This window comes from Mycteria americana, chromosome 5, assembly GCF_035582795.1.
Source record: "Mycteria americana isolate JAX WOST 10 ecotype Jacksonville Zoo and Gardens chromosome 5, USCA_MyAme_1.0, whole genome shotgun sequence".
In the NCBI taxonomy this organism is placed as follows: Eukaryota; Metazoa; Chordata; class Aves; order Ciconiiformes; family Ciconiidae; genus Mycteria; species Mycteria americana.
Window position 1 is genome coordinate 48,245,114 of NC_134369.1, and position 19,714 is coordinate 48,264,827.

Below are 19,714 nucleotides of genomic sequence, written 5' to 3' on the forward strand. Positions count from 1 at the left end.
ATTCTTCTCTCCTTATTGTAGTGAAAGTGACCTGGAGGAAGTGCTGACATTTTACACACACAAAAACAAGTCAGCAAGTGTCTTCCTAGGAACAAACTCCACAGGCACAAAACCCAGCAACACCAGTAACCAGTCAGAGAAACAGCCTCAAGAGGGTAAGCGTTACAGGCAGTTCTGAGATGATGTTGTCCAGACAAATCCAGTTTAATTTTGGTCTATGGAAAGAGAACAACCCCTCCAGAATGTTATTCAGGTTTCTTGAGGTTGCGTTTTTTTTTTTTTTTAACTGACTCTGCATGCGAAGACTAGAGTAACTGCACTCCTACCTTCTTTGCCCGAAGTGAAATGGGATGAATCTGGACAAGCATTTATACGGAACTATATATGATGGCTCATAACTGAAATGAGAATGTGCAAAATGGAGGCACTGAGATTTGAAATGAACAGAGAATCCTGAAATCAAAGTAAGGGATGAGAGAAATCAAGGCCTGTTAAATTGTGCTGCCTACAGTGAGCATACCCATTGGAGGGCAGAGTCTGTATATTTGAGCCTAATCAGGTGTTCCATGGAAGGAAGTGCAGTGCCAGCCATACATATCCAGTAGTCCATGCTACTGTACATGACAGCACAATTATGATCAATAGAGTTGCATGGTCTACGTAAGTATTAGCAAGAAAGTCTATTGTAACTAGGTTTAAATTCTGCAGTCCTGTTCTAACGATATCACAGTTTGCATTGTTCTACCTCCTAACTCCTTGATTTTGTTATAGAGCATCGTGAGGTGGTGAAAAAAATAAAAGGTGATCAGCCCAAAAGTTCAGTTGCAGATCTGCCTGCAGAAGGAGCATTAAAAGGCTATAAACCCAAAGAAGTTAAATCAAGCTGTAAGTGAACTGGCTTAAATCATCATCAAGAAAAAAACAATGAATGCATAAACTGGTTTTAATACTGTTTTAAACAAAGGTTGGAACCTTTGGGTTCAAACTGAGAGATTCAAATGCCCAATTTTGGGAAGATTCTGCAGGTTTTTCTTTTAAACCCAAGAGAAGATACTGTAGAGTGAGCAGTATGAAAGAGTTAGCTGCTCTTCTGTGGGGGAAGATCTAGATATGGCAAGCTTTGAAAGAGGATGTTCATCATGTAGAGCCTCTTCTCGTCTTTGCTGGTCGATGAGGCCATTTTGGCTTCAGTGTGTCTGAGTAGAGGCATCTTTGGTGTGTTGCTAATATCCGAAGGACCTGAAAAGCAACTTTCTCATGTAGTGTGCTAATTATCTTTGTGTAGTTCCAGAAGGACCCACCTTCTCCTTAAATGCTGAAGTGAAATTACCTCGGTGTGGCCCTCCTAGTGCTTCTTCCTCTGTTTCTGGTGCCACATTCCAGAGAAGGACCAGTTCCTGGATACCATCTCAACCTGCAGCCTCTGAAAATTCACAGGTGCCTGGTCACCATTCATTGCCGGCTCCTCCAGTTGGTCCCAGGCTGATTCAGTCCCCATTCCCACTACCCTCCTTGCAGAGCACAGCTCCTGACAGCTCTTCTGTCTTCACAAACGCAGTGTCCAGTGAGGCTTCTAGCCTTGCAGGGTTACATCGTTGTCATTCTGGTAGCTACACCATTGGCCCATTCTCATCTTTTCAGAGAGCTGCTCAGATCTACAGCCAAAGATTGTCCCGACCATCCTCTGCAAAAGTAGGTGAGTGTTCTGGGATGCATAATAACCTGCTAGTTCAGTATAGAGATTGTGTAATCTCTGTTCTGGAGTAGGTAGAAATTTTACATTTCCAGAATTATGAGTCTTGTTGAATGGCGCTAAATTTCTCATGGAAAGGAGTAGTGCAGGAAGCAGCCCTTGTTTACCAAAGATGCCCTTTTATTGAGCAGATGAACAGGGAATCATAGAATCATTTAGGCTGGAAAAGACCTTTAAGATCATGGAGTCCAACCATTAACCTAACACTATGAAGTCCACCACTAAACCATGTCCTGAAGCACCACATCTACACGGCTTTTAAATACCTCCAGGGATGGTGACTCAACCACTTCCCTGGACAGCCTGTTCCAATGCTTGACAACCCTTTCAGTGAAAAAATTTTTCCTAATATCCAGTCTAAACCTCCCCTGGCACAACTTGAGGCCATTTCCTCTTGTCCTATCACTTGTTACCTGGGAGACCAACACCCACCTCTCTACAACCTCCTTTCAGGTAGTTGTAGAGAGTGATAAGGTCTCCCCTCAACCTTGAACTTTGAACTCGGCCTTCAAACTTGTTCGAAAAGAGCTGGGAAATGACATATTGTATATTTTTGCTTGATTGTATTACTTATCTGTTGTTTAGTGATTTTAATGTAGTTTTGGTTAGCAGAAGTCTCAGTCTATGTGCTGTTCTGTATTTCTCTATCATGCAGAGAAATCCTTTAACAAAACCTCGTAATTGTTGAATACTTAAAGGTCTGTCAAGACCTCCAAAAAAGAAAGATCTGAATGAACCACTACTGTATCTCATTCTCTAGGACCTTTCAGCACTGCCATATCTAAGAGTATCTTAAAAACAAGATCTGGAGACCTCTCATTTACCATTCTGGGGTAGAACATAGCTGAGCAATGCAACTTTAGAGTGTAAGGAATCTGAAGGGTAGAAGAAACTGTAGGAATTTATGGATGCAGACTGTAACTATTAGGAAAGTTTTGGGAACCACACAGAGGCTAACAGCTGTGGTCCTGATATATATATATATATAAAAAATATTTTTTTTTTTTAATGATGGTATACATTTGTTTTAGGTTGTATGTCAGGGTCAGCACACATTCACTAGGGTTGATGTATATATATTGACAAGCTTTCTAGCATTAAAATAAATCTGACTTCCCAACTGAGTAGCTTTAAAGGGATCCATTTGTTCTTAAGGACAAACATTATAGATTTAACTTAGGTAACAGCAGCCAATATTCTCTGGAATTGGGTGCCATTAGATACATTATGATAAAGAGAATACAGGTTTGGAATTGACAAAAGCTCGTGTAGGCAATATCCATGCAGAATAGAAGGCTGTATTCTCCCTAGAATCTGCAGAAAGTATGCCTGCTTTTGTATTTCTGTGATCAGCACACTGAGAGAGTCTGACATACCGCTCACTAAGCATATCCAAATGTTTGTTTGGTAGGTTTGTGCCATCGCAGTCCAAGTGGGCAGTGTGTGGGCTCAGCCAGGATGCACAAAGATGCAGAAGATACTTCTTCCCAGGGCAAACGTTATAGCCCCAGTATGGTAGCAGCAGAACTGCAGCAGCTGGCAGAAAAGCAAGCAGCCTGTCAGTATTCCCCACCAAGCCACATGAGTCTCCTTACACAGCAGGTATGTAAGCAGTAAAGCTAGAATCCCTGTGACAACAGAAGAGTCTGTCACAGGCTTCTGTGTCAGCACTGGGCTGGGCTGAGACATGCTGGAAGGAGTAAATCTCATGAAAGTCAGTTTCTGTCATATTGTTGTTTTGAAGTGTTCACAGCAACCAGAATTGTGATATTCCGTGAGATGACAAGAATGTTGCTAAAGTCCTTCTATAGAAGAAAGCGAGACTGGGCAGAGGATTAGAAAATATGCTATAAAAACCCCAACTCTATGCTTGGTCTTGTGAAACACATAAACCAAGTGTTCTCAGATTTGTGCTTCCGTGAAATTTGCTTCCTCATTCCTCCAGTGTGTCATGACAGTGCTGGGAATGAAAGTCTGCAGAACAGGTTCTGGTGTAAATTCTATATTCCAATAACATCGTAAAGACATAATGAAGTACATAACGAGCATGGGATATGATAATCATTTTGCTAAACGTGGTGGTATAGATCAAACGTACCTGGTAAGACTTCCACTTTCATATTTCTTTTTGAGTTGTTATGTCCTAAATGGCTACACACATAGTCATTTTTTTTCTTTATAATATGCTATAGTTATGTTCATCAAAGGTGTTCAAGTTGGACACTTCTCAGTTAATTAAGCTGCCAACTGGAGGTTCTCCAGGATAGGCACTTTGCCTTGGAAATTAATTTTTCCCTCTTTATTTGCTAGGGACAAACAGTTTAAATATCTATGCTCTGATACTTTGATTTTGGAAGTATTGTTTTAAAAGTGATGTTTTGCTAAGTTTTCTGAGGCATGTTTAATAGTTGCAATAGCTGCTGCTATTTGCTTCTTTTTGGTTCTTTCAAATTTATTGTTACATATTTGGTTTTTGAATATCTGATTAGATGATTGGCAATATGCCTTTTTCAAAAGGTGGGGTGCATTTATAACTCTAGGAAGCTGAATAGATTTTTGGACCTTCTACATCTAGTTCAAGGTTTTGATTCAGTCTGGGCAGTTCCAAAACTAACGCAGGCACTCTGGTCTTTGCAGATAAGTCTTGAACTTTAAAGGGCAGAGTCACAAAAACAAAGCATCTTCTTATTGATGGACTCAGCAGAGAATGTGAGCACTGAATATACCAGTGATGCTGAGGCCTGATCTTGCATCAGACCAGACCCTACTTAGAGAATCTGATCTTTCAAAGCCTGAAGCAGCATGGGGAACATAAGGAGAAGCTTGTTTGCTTGTCCAGTAATATTCAGAGCTGTCAGTCTGGTTCTCTTAATGAAATCAGAATTCAGCTTTTTTAAGCTAAACTTTGTCAGTAAAACTGTTCAAAAAATTTGGTAGTGAAACATTTTCATTCAGGAAATGCTGATATGTTGAAAGCTAAATATATGATGGAAACTGCCTTCTTGGATAAAAATTAGTATCTAAACAAATATTTGGGAAAAAATTGAAATGCATCTATTTCATTTCAGTCTTTTCAGAAAAGAACTTTTAAAAATAAATTCATAGACTTTCTCCCTAAAACCACTCATTTCCCACTCGGCTCCAACTGCTGTGGTTTCTTAGGTCTGTCTAGAGAACCCAAGTTGTCCTCTTGCTGCCATTTATATAGCTATTAAGTGATTTTTAAACCTCTGTATTCTATATAACTTCTATATAACTAGCTAGTTACTACTAATTAAATTAGGAAGTATAGAAGGGGGAATCCAGAGAAGAATTCACAAAGATCTACATAGGAAGGGCAGGGTAGCTTCCTGAGCATAGCTGTGTTGGGTGACAAAGGACCATACTCTGGTAATTGTAGATGGTGAAGTCTGAAACCTGTTTAGCCACCAGTCAGTCAATCAGTGTAAGTATACTCAAGTCCAGAAGTGGCTATGAAGTGCAGTGGTAGCTCTGGAAATGTGTTGGTCATGGTAAATGTGTCTGCATTGCTTTTTGCTTCTGGGTTCTCCCGAGATACTTTCCCACAGAGGAGGTAAGAAGTGTATAGAAGGAGGATGAAGGTGCTAATTCCCTTCTTTGTGACAAGCAAACAATAAAGACCTCAGCTCCTAGCAGACAATGTAGATTTTCTGAGTGACTTTGATATATTTTGTATTCGGCTACAGTGTTTGTACAGGCTTTGCTTCTGTAGTGAAATACAGAAACATGGGTTGGGTTGTGTCTTAGTGGTCTTCTGTCATCATGAAAGAGATCCGTGTAGAAAGGGATTCACAAGTCAATGAAAAGTTTAGAGCTGGAGCACTACCTGACAGTTCATTTCCTTCCTGAGCCTGCATCCATTCAGTTCTAGACATCTGCTCTCTACTGTGATTCTCCAGGCCATATTTCTGCAATAATCCCTTTGGAGAGATGAAATCTGAAGCTTGCTTAGTATGAAAATTTGGATGGTTTAGTTGAGGACAGTTTTTCTTTTAAGGCAGTCTGACTCTTCAGTACTGAATTTATGGCATATGGTAATTTCTAAGCTGAGACTATTATTTTAATCATACCTGAAATAGTGATGTTTTGGAAGGTTCAGATGTAACTGCAAGGCCCAAAGGAACATAGCTAAAGCATACGGCTACTACTTGTGCTTTTTTATTGTTTCCTGGACACATTTTATTCTTCTGTCATCTAAGAGTCATTCTGATTATTTCTTTGATCCAGCCTGGCTTTTAAAGCCTGTCTTGCAGCAAGGAGCAAGGGTTTTACTTCTGTGGGAAGACAAGGCTTCCATGGCAATGAAGGGTGACAAGAGGTACCAGCATACAATGAAAGCATAACAGTATGGCAGCAAGTGCCTGTAGAGGCAAAACTGGAGGAGCCAAGCAAGGGTTGGGCTCATTGTTGAGGGACCTGGAACCAGGACACCTGGCATTGGGCCACTAGGTATGGATGTGGATTTGAAGCAGGGGGATTGAATGAATAGGAGAAGTGCAGGCATTACAGAGTAGGCTGGCAGTTTGGAATGATTTGCAGAAGGGTAGATATCAGTGAAACTATTTGAGAGCTCTGTGTAGTTATAGATTTGGGAAGACAAGGATTTGGTCTGAACCAGGAGGGGGGAAGATAGGGGCAGAAGAGATAGAGAAACATGTGGGAGGGGATTTAGTAAACAGCTGGAGAGAAGTGAGAAGTCAAAGACCATCGGTATGGGTTGAAAGGGGGAAAGACTTGGGATGGGAGTGTTTGGGGACTCTGGGTTATGAAACCCTGCTGGCTTTGGGACAGGAGAAGTAAGGGATTGAAAGCTGAGAGAAGGTTAGAGGTAGGGCTTGTATGAGGGTGATTTATAGGACACTACTTTCCTATGCATTTCTAGACAGGAGACTGACTTGTTATTTTCCCCCTTTTTCACTCCTCTGTTTAAGCCACTTGAAATGTAATAGTCCTTTCAAAGTAAAACCATTCTAAAATAAATTGGCATGAAGATGACCCCTGGAAGAGAACATCACTTACCTAAATAATAAAAATAGTATAATTGTTTAAAACCACTCCAGAAACTTGGAGTTAGTCTACCTTGTTGGAAAGTACCTGGCTGGTATGAAAGGGACTTGATGTTTGGATTTAATTGTGTTTAATGGCAAGATTAGGACTCTTGATTTGGAGGGGGTGTGTGAAGGAGAGACTTTTGAAAATGCTACTATTGCTGTGGACTGTGTTTCTTTTCCAAGGGCAAGAACTTCTGTGTGAGAGTTGAATGCATTTGTCTGTGCCTTGGTTTGTTGTGTTGTGCCCAGCTGTGTCTTGGGGGTGGGGGTACTCTGAATACATTACCTCCTTCTAAGAGCAGCTGGGAAGCTTGTTTTCCATTCCCATTCTTGTGAGAATTGCTTCTGGTATCTGTGTACTAGTGTCGGTCTCGGGGGTTCCCAGGAATGTAGCCTTAACAGCTGTGCTTGGAATGATGTTGCCATTCCGGTTGGGAGTCCACCTCTGTCCCCCTCCAATTCCTGCTGTTCTTCACTGTTTCCTACCCATGCCCAAAGCACCTGTTTCACGTTTTCTCTCTTACAGTCTTGTATTCTACCCTCTGTATTAAATCAGTTTAATTTATTAAGCCAACTGGCTGCTGAAATGGCAATGTTCAAAGGGAAAATTTTAAGTGTAAGTATCTGATGAGCTTTGAACAAGATATTTAAAATCTGTTGTCTTAAGAAAATGAGATTTTTATGATTACATCAGCTTTCTGTCTTGTCAATCCTCTCCATTCACTTCTGAAATACCAGATGGGAACTTCACAGTGATACTCATAAAGTGAGCAGTTCTTACAATATGGGAGGTGGAGATGGTAGGAATGTAGAGACTTACTGATGTGCGGTTTCATTGCCTTGTACACAGTTAGTTTTCAGTCCTGACAGACTGTCTCACAAAGTGTGTGAGAACATTTTGCATTTCATTAATTTGTATTTTTGAAAAATATTTCTCATTATATCGTATAAAACTTCATCAGTCCATCTTCATGCTTGCAACATGGAGAAAACAAGGATGCCTTCACAGTGGTATACAATAGAAATATTGATCTAGAACCCATAAGAATCATTACATCACTCTACGATGCCTTACTGCCCAATTGCAGGAATGAGAGAGAGATGAATAGAGAAAAGAGGAGCAGTATTATTCTATTTTAGACTAGAAAAGGAGCAGCTGTTTGGGTAATTTCTGTAACTCTCTTTAATGGCAAGTGCAGGAAAGATGTTGCCTTAAGGACACACTGGAGTATGACAATCTCAAGTTAGGTTATGAAAGATAAATTTTCAGCATTACAAATTAATAAATACAGCGAATCATAGAATGGTTTGGGTTGGAAGCGACCTTAAAGATCATCTAGTTCCAAGCCCCCTGCCATGGGCAGGGACACCTTCCACTAGACCAGGTTGCTCAAAGCCCCATCCAGCCTGGCCTTGAACACTTCCAGGGATGGGGCATCCACAGCTTCTCTGGCCAAACTGTTCCACTGCCTCACCACCCTCATAATGAAGAATTTCTTCCTTATCTCTAGTCTAATTCTACCCTCTTTCAGTTTAAAGCCATTACCCCTTGTCCTATCGCTACATGCCCTTGTAAGAAGTCCCTCTCCAGCTTTCTTGTAGGCCCCCTTCAGGTACTGGAAGGCTGCTATAAGGTCTCCCTGGAGCCTTCTCTTCTCCAGGCTGAACAACCCCAACTCTCTCAGCCTGTCTTCATAGGAGAGGTGCTCCAGCCTTCTGATCATCTTGGTGGCCCTCCTCTGGACTCGCTCCAAGAAGTCCATGTCCTCCTTATGTTGGGAGCCCTAGAGCTGAATGCAGTACTCCAGGTGGGGTCTCACAAGAGCAGAGTAGAGGGAGGGAAGCGCCTCCCTTGACCTGCTGGTCACGCTTCTTCTGATGCAGCCCAGGATACAGTTGGCTTTCTGGGCTGCAAGCGCACATTGCCGGGTCAGATTGAGCTTCTCATCAACCAACACCCCCAGGTCTTTCTCCTCAGGGCTGCTCTCAATCTGTTCTCTGCCCAGCCTCTATTGATTCTGGGGGTTGCCCTGACCCATGTGTAGGATATTGCACTTGGCCTTGTTAAACTTCATAAGGTTCGCACGGGCCCACCTCTCAAGCCTGTCAAGGTCTCTCTGGATGTGTTGACAGCACCGCACAGCTTGGTGTCGTCGGCAAACTTGCTGAGGGTGCACTCAATCCCACTGTCCATGTCGCTGACAAAGATGTTAAACAGCTCCGGTCCCAATATTGACCCCTCACGAATGCCACTGGTCACCGGTCTCCACTTGGACATTGAGCCATTAACCGCAACTCTTTGAGTGCGACCATCCAGCCAATTCCTTATCCACCAAGTGGTCAATCTGTCAAATCCATGTCTCTCTAAATTGGAGAGACAAGGATGTTGTGTGGGACAGTGTCAAATGCTTTGTACAAGTCCAGGTAGATGACATCAGCTGATGGGGAGAATCTTTATTGTTAAATATAGCTGTGAATGTAAGTTTTTACTTCTGAAGAATTTTATTCCATTTTATTTACTTAAACACAGATTTACAATGTTTTTGTGATTACATAAAATTATTACATAAAAATCTAATAATAAAGCTGATTTGGAGGTTATGACAAACAGTGAGAATTATGTACCTCTATCCCTAAGAGATCTTTCAGACACTGCCTGATTTTTGCAATACTCACCATCTAACTATAGTACTCCACTGTATCCAAAAATAACAAGGTGTTCCTCTAGTTTACTACCCAATATGTTTGGGAGCAAGCAACACGAGATCTCTATGGAAAATATGTGCCTTTGAGGATCCAGCATTAACCTGATAAGTTCATGGCTGAGTAGGATAATAAGGAGGTATCTGAGCTCAAAAGGTCATAAGAAAACAAGTATGAAAGAGAAAGCCCCTGTCCAAATTCCCCAAGTTTCAACTAAATTAGTCTGGAAGATAGTACGTTCTTACCTGTTTCGTGAAAAATGTTAAGTGCATAGAAGTGCAAGGCCATGAGAGTGTTTCAGCCGAGGGCTAACATCAAGTGGAGTTCAACACATCTGTTCAGTTTGGGCTGTTGCCTAGCCAGTCAGAATGCATATATTAGTTAGCATTGAACAGGCTTCTAATTTGGAACTAGCTGCAACATGTGCTGCTTCTTGCTTGTAAGTTAGGGGGACATAGGGAGGAAAGATCTTGAAGGTGTTATAGGTCGCAGACTTGTAAATGATGTAGTTATTGGCCAGGGAGACATGTGGGGATGCCACAGGAAATCAGATTTCCTTAAATATGCTATTGATAGATTAATTTATTAACTCAGTGGGGATATAGTCTAGGTCTGTAGAAACAAATTGTGGAGGATATGGGCATTTGAGATACTAAATAATTTCTTTTGCATTATTTTTCACTAGGGTAGGTACAGAGGAGATACATTTTCTTTCTAGGTAATGAAGCTAAGTTCCTAGGAGAAAAGATAGGCAAAAAATGTTTTGTGAGACTTCTATGGCTGGATGGTAAACATTTAGGAGTTCAGAAATGCAACAGTGAAGTGACAGTTGCTACTGAAAGGTGTGATCAGTGGTAAAGCTGGTATAGAAGACGGAAAGGCAACAAATGTGTTTATCTGTAATAAGGACCCTAAAGTTTCCCATAAATTAAAGCAGCGAGTCTTGCTCCGCTAGCAGATGTATATTAAATTGAAATAAAAATGGAACGTTAATTCACCCAGATAAACATGTCTTGATCTATTAGAATTCTTTGAGCTGAGAAAAATAGCATCTAGTGGAACTAGGTCTTGTTGTTCAAACTTTCAAAAGTTTTTGACAAGCTTTCAGCAAAGACTGTTAAGCAAGCCAGGTATCTGTAGGGTGAGAGGTAAGGTTTTGTAATAGATTGAAAACTGACAGAAAGCAAGCAAAAGAATAACTAGCCAGGTTGCTATACAGCAAGTGGATAACTGAAGATGCAGAATACAGAATGCACATGATGGAGTGTAAAATTAAAGATTTGAAAGGAGGAGGTTTGTAATGACTGGCATATTATTACCTAAAGAATGAATATAAAAGCAAGTTATTGCAAGGTAATATGGGGTGTGAATTTACAGTAGATTAACTACTCTATAGTGTTCATCCATGTGAACACATGCTTGTGCAGCTCATGTTTACTACATGAGGTGACTTCTTGTTACCTTCAGTATAATGTGGACTACAAGCATCCAGATGTTCAATTACTGTGAAGTTACGTGTGTGCTGTAAACTTAAACTTGAGCCTACCTCCTGGTAATTTGTCAGTACATGTGTATTCTTTTGTTGATTATTCCGAGAAAAGCTAAGAGAAATTTAACAACTGTGTTAACTGGGCAAGATAATGGCAGATGAAGTTCAGTCTTTACAAATAACTGATTACATGACAAGCAATAATTTTAACCACTTAAAAGTAATAAGCTTTAAATTAATCATTTAGGGAAGAAAAAATAAGCTTTATTCTGGAAAGCTCAGTGGAGATACCTGTTCTAAGTCAAGCAGTAAAGGCAACAGACAAAAATTATTAGCATGTGTAAGGAACAGGATAGGAAATAGTATGTAATTATGTAAGCGTCAATTACATGCCCTCCCTTGAAAAACTGTTTTCAGTTCTGGTTGCCATTCCTCAGGTGAATTCAGGAAAAATAACTGGGATTCACAGATGACTGACTACAACAATGAACTGCAAAATGCATTTTTTACAAGGAAGTGAAAATATTAAATTTGTTTGTTTAGGGAGAAGATAGGTATGAAGGAATTATACAGAGCAGTGGATGACAAGGTAAATAAAGTTGATTTTATTCATGTTTCTTGTAATAAGAAGGGGATATTCAGTTTAGTGGGAAGACATCAGAGTACAAACTGATAATAAAAGTGAATAGTTGTCACAGAATGTATGTACCTTCTGAATCTTCCTGCAACAAGATACCATTAAGGCAGAAAGCTTAACAGGCCATAGTTACCTCAGACAGAAGAGTGAGCATTTTGCAAATGATAGATCCTTAGGTTTTAAGATACAGAAATAATAAATTCATTTTCCTTATCAATAAGATGTTTCAGTTAGATGCATGGAAACTAAAATTTCTTCCATCTGAAATATGTCAGGCAGGATAGCGAGTTTGCTGGGCCATTGCTCTGCACTGACCTTTTGTCTTTAATACTGAGGAATGTGTGCTATGCTGCTGCTTCCATATTTATGACTTTTTCTTCGCTACATTTCTTTACTGTAGTCAAGCTAAATATTTCCTTTATGATAAGTGGGTTACTGAGACACTTGTGAGGAAATCAGTATCTGAAATTAGCGATATCCCTAATTATGGCATGCAAATGATTGCTAATTATTTTTACAGAGTGATGATGTCTTTGAAGATGTCTAGTGTAGTGTTTAATCTGCAGTGTTGTCAGGATGTTAACGATACTCAACTACATTTTTCAATTGTTCTGAAATTTTCTTGTTCAGTTTGCCTGTTGCCTAGCACGAGCCTAAGATAGTAACAGTGCTATTGGAGAATCAAGGCAGATACGTTGGTGGTGAGTTGGGGAATGAAGCCTGAAGATACAGTTCAGTAAGCCCCTTTCATTGTATAGGGACTTAATTGCCTTTCTTGCCTTAATTTGTGATATAGGGACCTGACTGGCTACTATGGTACTTCTGGACAGCTGAACTAAGAGGTTTTTTTCATCTGTACCTACTGTTAGCCATTGGCCTTTCCTGATGGATAGATGGATGAAGGCTGTGACCAAAATAATCCAGACTTCTTTTCCCTCTGCTGTGTTCCTTACCAGGCATTAATCCTAAAGTCTTTTTTTCATGTGTGTTTAGCATAAAATATTTCCGTGTGCTTGTATGGCAGGACTTTCTATGGGGAGGACGTTAAAATGCATAGCATGTGTGTAGATCCAGAGCCAGGTGGCTGGATCCTGGATATGCATGTGTTTTTTCTTTGTGAATAGCATGCTACTTCTCTCTGAAATATGCTGTAAGGTAAAAAGAAGGTTTTCTTCTGCAATGCTGGATCTGTGTGAGGTCCCTATTTCTGGCTGGTGTGGGGGGCTGCAGTTGATATCTACCAGGCTGTAGTACTTTGTAGTTATTAATGCTAGTGAACTGAAGAATGTGTTGAATTGGCCAGCTTCACCAGGAGGAGGAGGAAGAGGAGGAGGAGGGGAAACCTGGTGTGAGCTCTGCCCCTCTCTGTGAGGGAGAGTGTGAGATTTCAGGACCCAGCTATCATTAGGAATAGCTCCAATTCTTCTAGCCATGCAGTTTAATCACAGGGATAACATCAGACCACCCAGGCAAGGGCTATACTGAGCTGCCTCTATCTCTGCTATGCAGCCAGTCAGTGCCCAAGATCCAGCAGCCAGGATTCCTGCAAACACACTGACAGATCCATAGGAGGATGGGGCACTTTTCTCATTCTACATTTTTCATTTGGACAGAATGTGAAAATTAGCAAGAAGCAGATGAGTTTACTAAACCTTAGGACAGGGGAGAGGGAGCGAGGAAGAATTGGAATGGGCACTTCATAGTGCCCCAGAATGATCTCGTAGGAAAAATATGCCACAGCAATCCCAAAATAGCGAGCTTCACCTTAACATCAGCTGCAACAATATTTGAACCCACACCACTGCTCAGTTACCTGTCTCAATTACACAGTGTGGTACCCTGGCCTGCCTTGTCCTCAGCAGAGGAAAAGTGTCACAAAGCAAACTGCCAGTGTGCCAAAACACACTTGTACGGGTCCCAGTGGGCATCAGCTCTTTCAGTTCTAGACCTAAGCAGCACAACAGAGTGACTGCAAAAAGACCATTAAACTCAGGGTGTGGCAGATACCTGCAGAAATTTTGTGGGGATATTTTCCCCACCAAAGGGTTTTTTTCAGTATTAGTCCCTTGCTTTGACTCAACCCACTTTATCTGAGTCTTAATCAGATTTATTTTCTTTATGTAACCATTTCGTTGGCTTTTACCCTTCCACTGATGGAGAGGAAGGGAAGTGTAAAGGAAAAAGGCATCTCACTGTAACTAGGAAGAGGATCAAGAAGCCAGGAGCTGAGGGATATTTTTCTTCCCTCTTTCACGCAGCTCTGCACTGCTGCAGGGCCCCATCTCCTCCTCATCCCCAGGCTGTTCACACAGGAGCTGGAATTACTTTTAATACTACTGATTTGTAGCATCAGCAGTAATATAACTGGTCTCAGCAGAGGTTGTAGGAAGCAAAAATGTCAATGCAGCTTCTGCAGTGTTTGAATTGAACCCATTCTGCTCTGAGGCTCCAAAGGGAATAGGAGCAGAGGTTTTTGTTATGATGCAGCAACATCTGCAGAGAGTCACCAAATGGGCCAGGCTGAGCAACTAGAACTCATGTTATGGGAAAGATTACACCCTGATCATCAAATGTTTGGCAGGACTGTGCCTTATCAAAATCACTCCCACTGGGAAGTTTTGAGGCAGAGAGTGTCTAAATGAAAGCCTGACTTTTTCAGGAGAAGGAAGAGGGGAGTTCAGCCATCCACAGCAGCAGCATTAACTTGGGGTTTTTTTTTTTTCATTGTTAAATGGATGCATACACTGGAGACACTACAAAGGAATTTGCAAGTTTGTCAGGTTTCCCAGGAATGTCTCTGGCAGGTCTTTGTCTGGAACATTTTCTGGAGACTGGAACACTTGTGCTCTGTATGCATATGTATATCCTGTAAGCTGGTAAGCTCTGCGAGCAGAGAAGGAATGTCACAGGCCTTTGGCCAGATCAGTCTTGGTACACACACAGATTTCACACTTCCCAGCCTGCTAGCCCCAGTTCTTCCCTTCTGGCTGGTTGCTCCTGCAAATTCAAATCTGTACATAAAATGAAGATGTTTTAGTATGGGGTGTGGTCAGCAATCTGGCCTGGGTAACAAAAAGGTGGTGCTAGAAAAATCTGTTTGTATTACATGGTTTCTTCAAGGAATTTGTAGTAGGTATACTTTGTGCCACTATTCAGACAGTGAAAGTGTGTGTGTGTGTGTGTGAGATTTGTGGTTTGGGGTTTCCTTTGCCTCTTAAGGAAGGAGAAGCAGGTTAAGATTCTGTGATGTTTCCCATACTGGGATGGCCTGTTGGATTCTGGTATCTCAATGCATTAAGGAAAGCAAGGCAGGTGGACTGTTTCCAATAGTACTGGAAGACCTGGGTGCTCTGTTAGACCAAGTCACGCTAGCCTGCGCTAGATCACAGATGTACAGGGGAGCTCTGTGCTGAAGCCAAGAAAATGCAGCACACAGACTGGGGAGAAGACAGATTAACAGTGAATATTTATATTGTTGTAGCATCTAGTCATAGTCATCTCTGAAGGCTAAAAGAACAAAAATATAACTGAAAGCATGTAGCAAATTTTTTTTTTTTTAATGGCAAGTTATTAGCTCTTCCCCTCTATTCCTGGGAATATAAATATTTCACTGATCTCAAAAGCCTCAGGGGTATGTGTGTCTGAGGAAGTCTTGGCAGGTGAAAATACAGTGACTACAGAAGCCAGGTAATGGAAGAAAAGAAACATTTCTTTTACAAGCTGTTGGATAAAGATGGCATTGCTGGATGAATGGTAAGTAATAAAATGGAAAATTAGGGATTGACTGAAGGGTCTTGAAGGAGTCAGACTGAGCACACAGGAAAAAATAGATCAAAAGGCAAAGGAGAAGATGTTACAAATTATAAGACATTTTGCACATTTTCAGTTTTCTGGTGGAATGCTTCCTTCTTTGAGCTTATGATATAGTGTCATCTTGTCCTGCATGAGGCATCAAAACTTAAGGATTCTGGTCTGGTCATAAGGTAGAGGAGCAGTGATCTTGCATGTGTCTCACCATGATCCCTGTCCACTCTTTCTTTAAAGGAAAAGGTTTCTCAGTGAACTGTTGATGTTCATATATACCTTTGAAACTTGTTGATAGGGTACATTGTGCCAAAAACTTTGTGGCATTAGGTCTCCTTCCATTTCAGACTGTGAACTTTTTATCATATTGAAGTTTTTTTTTTTGGAAGAGTGTTGTGGTTTAACCCCAGTCAGCAACTAAGCACCACACAGCCGCTCACTCGCCCTCCCGCCTCGCAGCGGGATGGGGGAGAGAATCGGAAAAGCACAAGGAAGAAAACTCATGGGCTGAGATAAGAACAGTTTAATAATTGAAATAAAATAATAATAATGATAATAATAAATTGTAATGAAAAGGAAAATAATGGGGGGGGGGAGGAACAAAACCCAGGGAAAAACAACAAAAAAAACCCTGATGCAATTGCTCACCGCCTGCCGACTGATGCCCAGCCAGTCCCTGAGCAGCAATCGCTGTCCCCCAGCCAACTGCCCCCAGTTTATATACTGGGCATGATGTCATATGGTATGGAATAGCCCTTTGGCCAGTTTGGATCAGCTATCTTGGCTGTGCCCCCTCCCAGCTTCTTGCGCACCTGGCAGAGCATGGGAAGCTGAAAAGTCCTTGACTGGTATAAACATCACTTAGCAACAACTAAAACATCAGTGTGTTATCAACATTATTCTCATACTAAATCCAAAACATAGCACTATATTAGCTACTAGGAAGAAAATTAACTCTATCCCAGCCGAAACCAGGACAAAGAGACAATAAAGTAGGCCTATGATGACTGTGTTCTTTTGGCATATGTCTTAGTCTTGATCTTTGAAATATGTCTTGAACTTTGGATCCCTTTTTCTCCTCACCAGTCAGAACGATCCAAATAGAAGTGTGAGATGTGTGAACTGGAGGGGATGCAAGTGTGGCTCCAAGTAAGAGAAATGCTCTTTAGACTTTGTAGATCTCCAGTCCTCAGCACTTTATTGGCAACAGGATATGACTGGCCTCTGGCAGAAAAATACTAAAACTGCCAAATGGGGAGTGTGAAGTAGGCATTTTTTGTGGTGCATTGCTTGCTCAGTGTTGTAACACATTGACCAGTGAAACTCAGGATCTGCTGTTCAGGATGTTGGTAATGAAAATTTAAGTCACTTTTCCACTCTCTGCCAAGAGGGGCAGAGTAACAACTTCTAGTGATGATGTGTCTCTGTTCACCCTGGTTGACTCCTACAAACTAGCAAGAGAAACACTCAGTCTTTTAGGAGGCTTTTCCCGAATCTGTGGAGGCTGATCTGCAGCACTGACTTTTTTTTTATTATTATTTTTTGTCTATTGTTAACACTTGCTGCTTTAGCTTATTTGAAACATTAGACAAGATCAAAATGAAAATACTTGGTTTATTATAGGGAAAAGATTCTTGAATATGATAATGGGAAACTATTGAAAGAATAGTATAACATAGATCAGAAATGTGAAAGATACTAAGCTTCTCTTCTGACTCTTGCCTGTGTTTTCTTAAAGGTACTGTACAATGGGTCTTTTGTCTGTAGGATGCTATTTGTTAGAAAGAAATTCTATCCTGGAATTTTCTTTCTTCCTATCTGTATTTGGACATTTCATATTTCCTATTTAAATTATAAAGCAGATTAACAAAACCAAAACCCTCAACTCTTATATCCAGCACTTTCGGGTATCATTCTGTGTTGTGGCCTTGCTTTCAATCTTGAATTTATTCAGAAATAAGTTTCTCTGAATAAAGCAAGACTGGAGAGACCAGTTCTTTTAAGCTTATGTGTGTCTGCTGTCAAGAAGGCAAGTGTATTGCAGTCATAAACTTACCTTGTAACGCTTAAAAATTAAAAAAATCAAACCAACAAAAGAGTATTTTGGCATTATGCAATAATTTGTCTTTTGGCTTATTAGCATTGTATCAAACTAAGTAGCACATACATGTACTGTTATGTTAGGTTTTCTAACACAAGGATTTATTTATCAATATGGCTGTGACAACCCACATGTTCTTCCCTCCCCTGTTTCTTGAGGTTGGAATTACATCAAGTGGGCTCTCCTCCTTCCATGAGAGCTTTTTGGGATTTACTATCCCATTGTGTTCTTCACTCAGCATGTTCCTTTCAGCTTGTGACCTTTTTGCTGTCCTCAACAGTTTAAAAATTGTGGCAAAACTTTATGAATCATTCTATCATGAGAGCTATTAGCTGTGTATTATCTTGCCTTTTACAAACTCCACAGAGAATGTATTGATGTGAGGAGAGATGTTTGAAAATAGGGATGCTTGAAGCATGCAGTGCAGCACACACAGATCTCCTATCATACTGTCAGTGTCAGAAAAAAATATTCTGAAGTCCCTCACTGCTAGTGAAAAATGGGAATCTTACCAGGCAGGAGAGTTTGAACCCATCTTGATACAACTCAGTGTGAAAACTAACTTTATTCTTGTAGGTCCACACCAATAACCATCTTCCCTGTTGAGCCCCACTAGCCTGCCTTTCTTGGTTTTTTGGGGGTTTGGGGTTTTTGTGTGTGTGTGTGTTTGGTTTTTTGTGTGTGCTTGTTTTGTTTTCCACTACCACGATTTCTGAAGCTGCAAGCCATTCTTTATGGAGATTTTGGTATCTGCTTTGGTCCAGGTGTGTACATATACAAGAATTATCTTCTTTTAAGCCAAAGTAACAATTGATTTGCTGCTAAGTATTTGCCTCTATAAAGGGAAGAACACAGTTTCATCAGGTGCACAGGAGGACTAGTGACTAGAAAACGAAGCAACTTTGCTGAGCACAGGTGTGTTGGGGGTGCCCCAGCAATCCACCAAGGCAACATCCTGGCAAGCTAATTATAGCAGCTGAAATGTCTCAGCGTGTGGCACAGTAACAAGCAGTAACACCCAGCCGAGTGGGCTGGCTGCAGCTAAACCTTATACTTTTGCTGGTGTTGTCTCCCTCATTCTGAATCCCTTGCCTGTATTTAATCCTGCTGTAGTTTAAACACCTGTCTATCTGGAATGTGTGAAATGTCCCTACTACCCATGCTAAGCTATTTGCTCACCTGCTTTGCTTAGAAAGACAGCTTTCAAATAAACAATGATACAGTATTAGAGAAGAAAGCATATCGCATTCATAGAGCAGGGGTGAGGTGGTAATTCATCAGACTAAATGGTTCTTGGTATCAAGATGATGAGGGGAGAGAATTGAATAAATCTTCATTTCACACATTGGATGTGTTAGCAAAGTTGTGATGACTATTGCTGACAAGCTAAGAATTGTATATATCCTATTTCATTTACCATGTTGGCCTCTCTGTTTGCCTCATTTGCCATTCTTGCTTCTTTTCAGACAATAAACTCTTTGTGGCCAGAAACTGTCATTGTTAGGTATTTGTATAGTGCCTGGCACAATCAGAACTAAATCTAATTTGAAGTTTTCTGTTATTGCAATGAAAATGCTTTAATTTTTAATTAAATTCTACAGAAGACAACAATGTTTAAGGGTGAGGTAGAGGCACCACAATCACACCTAATGCTGTTTTCTATATAAGATGGGTAGCACTGCCCATTACTAAGCTTGCCTGATATGTCCCACTGTAAGACCTTCTTTTAAATTGCTTGTAATGTTCTGAAACTTTATCCATTTGGACTCATGTTTTCTGTGCTTAATGTTCAGTTTTCTAGAACACTTCAGGCAAGGTGAAGTGTTCCAGCCAGAACCAAGGCTGGATTTAAAAAAAAAAAAAAAAAAAAAAAAAAAAAAAAACCAGCAATTTAGAATTTAAAATTTTGTCCAAACTTGATTGTACAGTAACTATCTGAAAAGCTTCAGGTGAAATATACTCAGCAGCACCTGCTGGAGCTTCTCAGCTTCCTGGAGGTTCTCTCCACACTGAGGATGCTAAACTGAATTTCTGTGTATTTGCACCTCTAGAGTACTGAGGCTTGAGACCCCATTCTCCTGTGTTCTCAGTGACCTGGTCCGTGTTGGGTTGGGACCCTGTCTGACTTGAATGCAGTATGAGTGGGAATTCTGCC

At 40.7% G+C, this 19,714-nt stretch overlaps 1 protein-coding gene across 3 annotated transcripts in view; it reads left to right on the forward strand.

Moving 5' to 3' along the window:
- The window catches only part of TTLL5 (tubulin tyrosine ligase like 5), a 145,060-nt gene that overhangs the window by 66,249 nt on the left and 59,097 nt on the right, over positions 1-19,714 (forward strand). For all 3 annotated transcript variants that reach the window (XR_012775944.1, XM_075503279.1, XM_075503280.1), the window contains exons 26-29: positions 22-155; positions 772-885; positions 1,286-1,696; positions 3,165-3,355. Coding sequence is in view for 2 of the 3 variants with exons in the window: in XM_075503279.1 (XP_075359394.1) it covers positions 22-155; positions 772-885; positions 1,286-1,696; positions 3,165-3,355 (850 nt within the window). In the remaining variant the exon portion in view is untranslated. The remainder of the gene's footprint in view (positions 1-21; positions 156-771; positions 886-1,285; positions 1,697-3,164; positions 3,356-19,714) is intronic.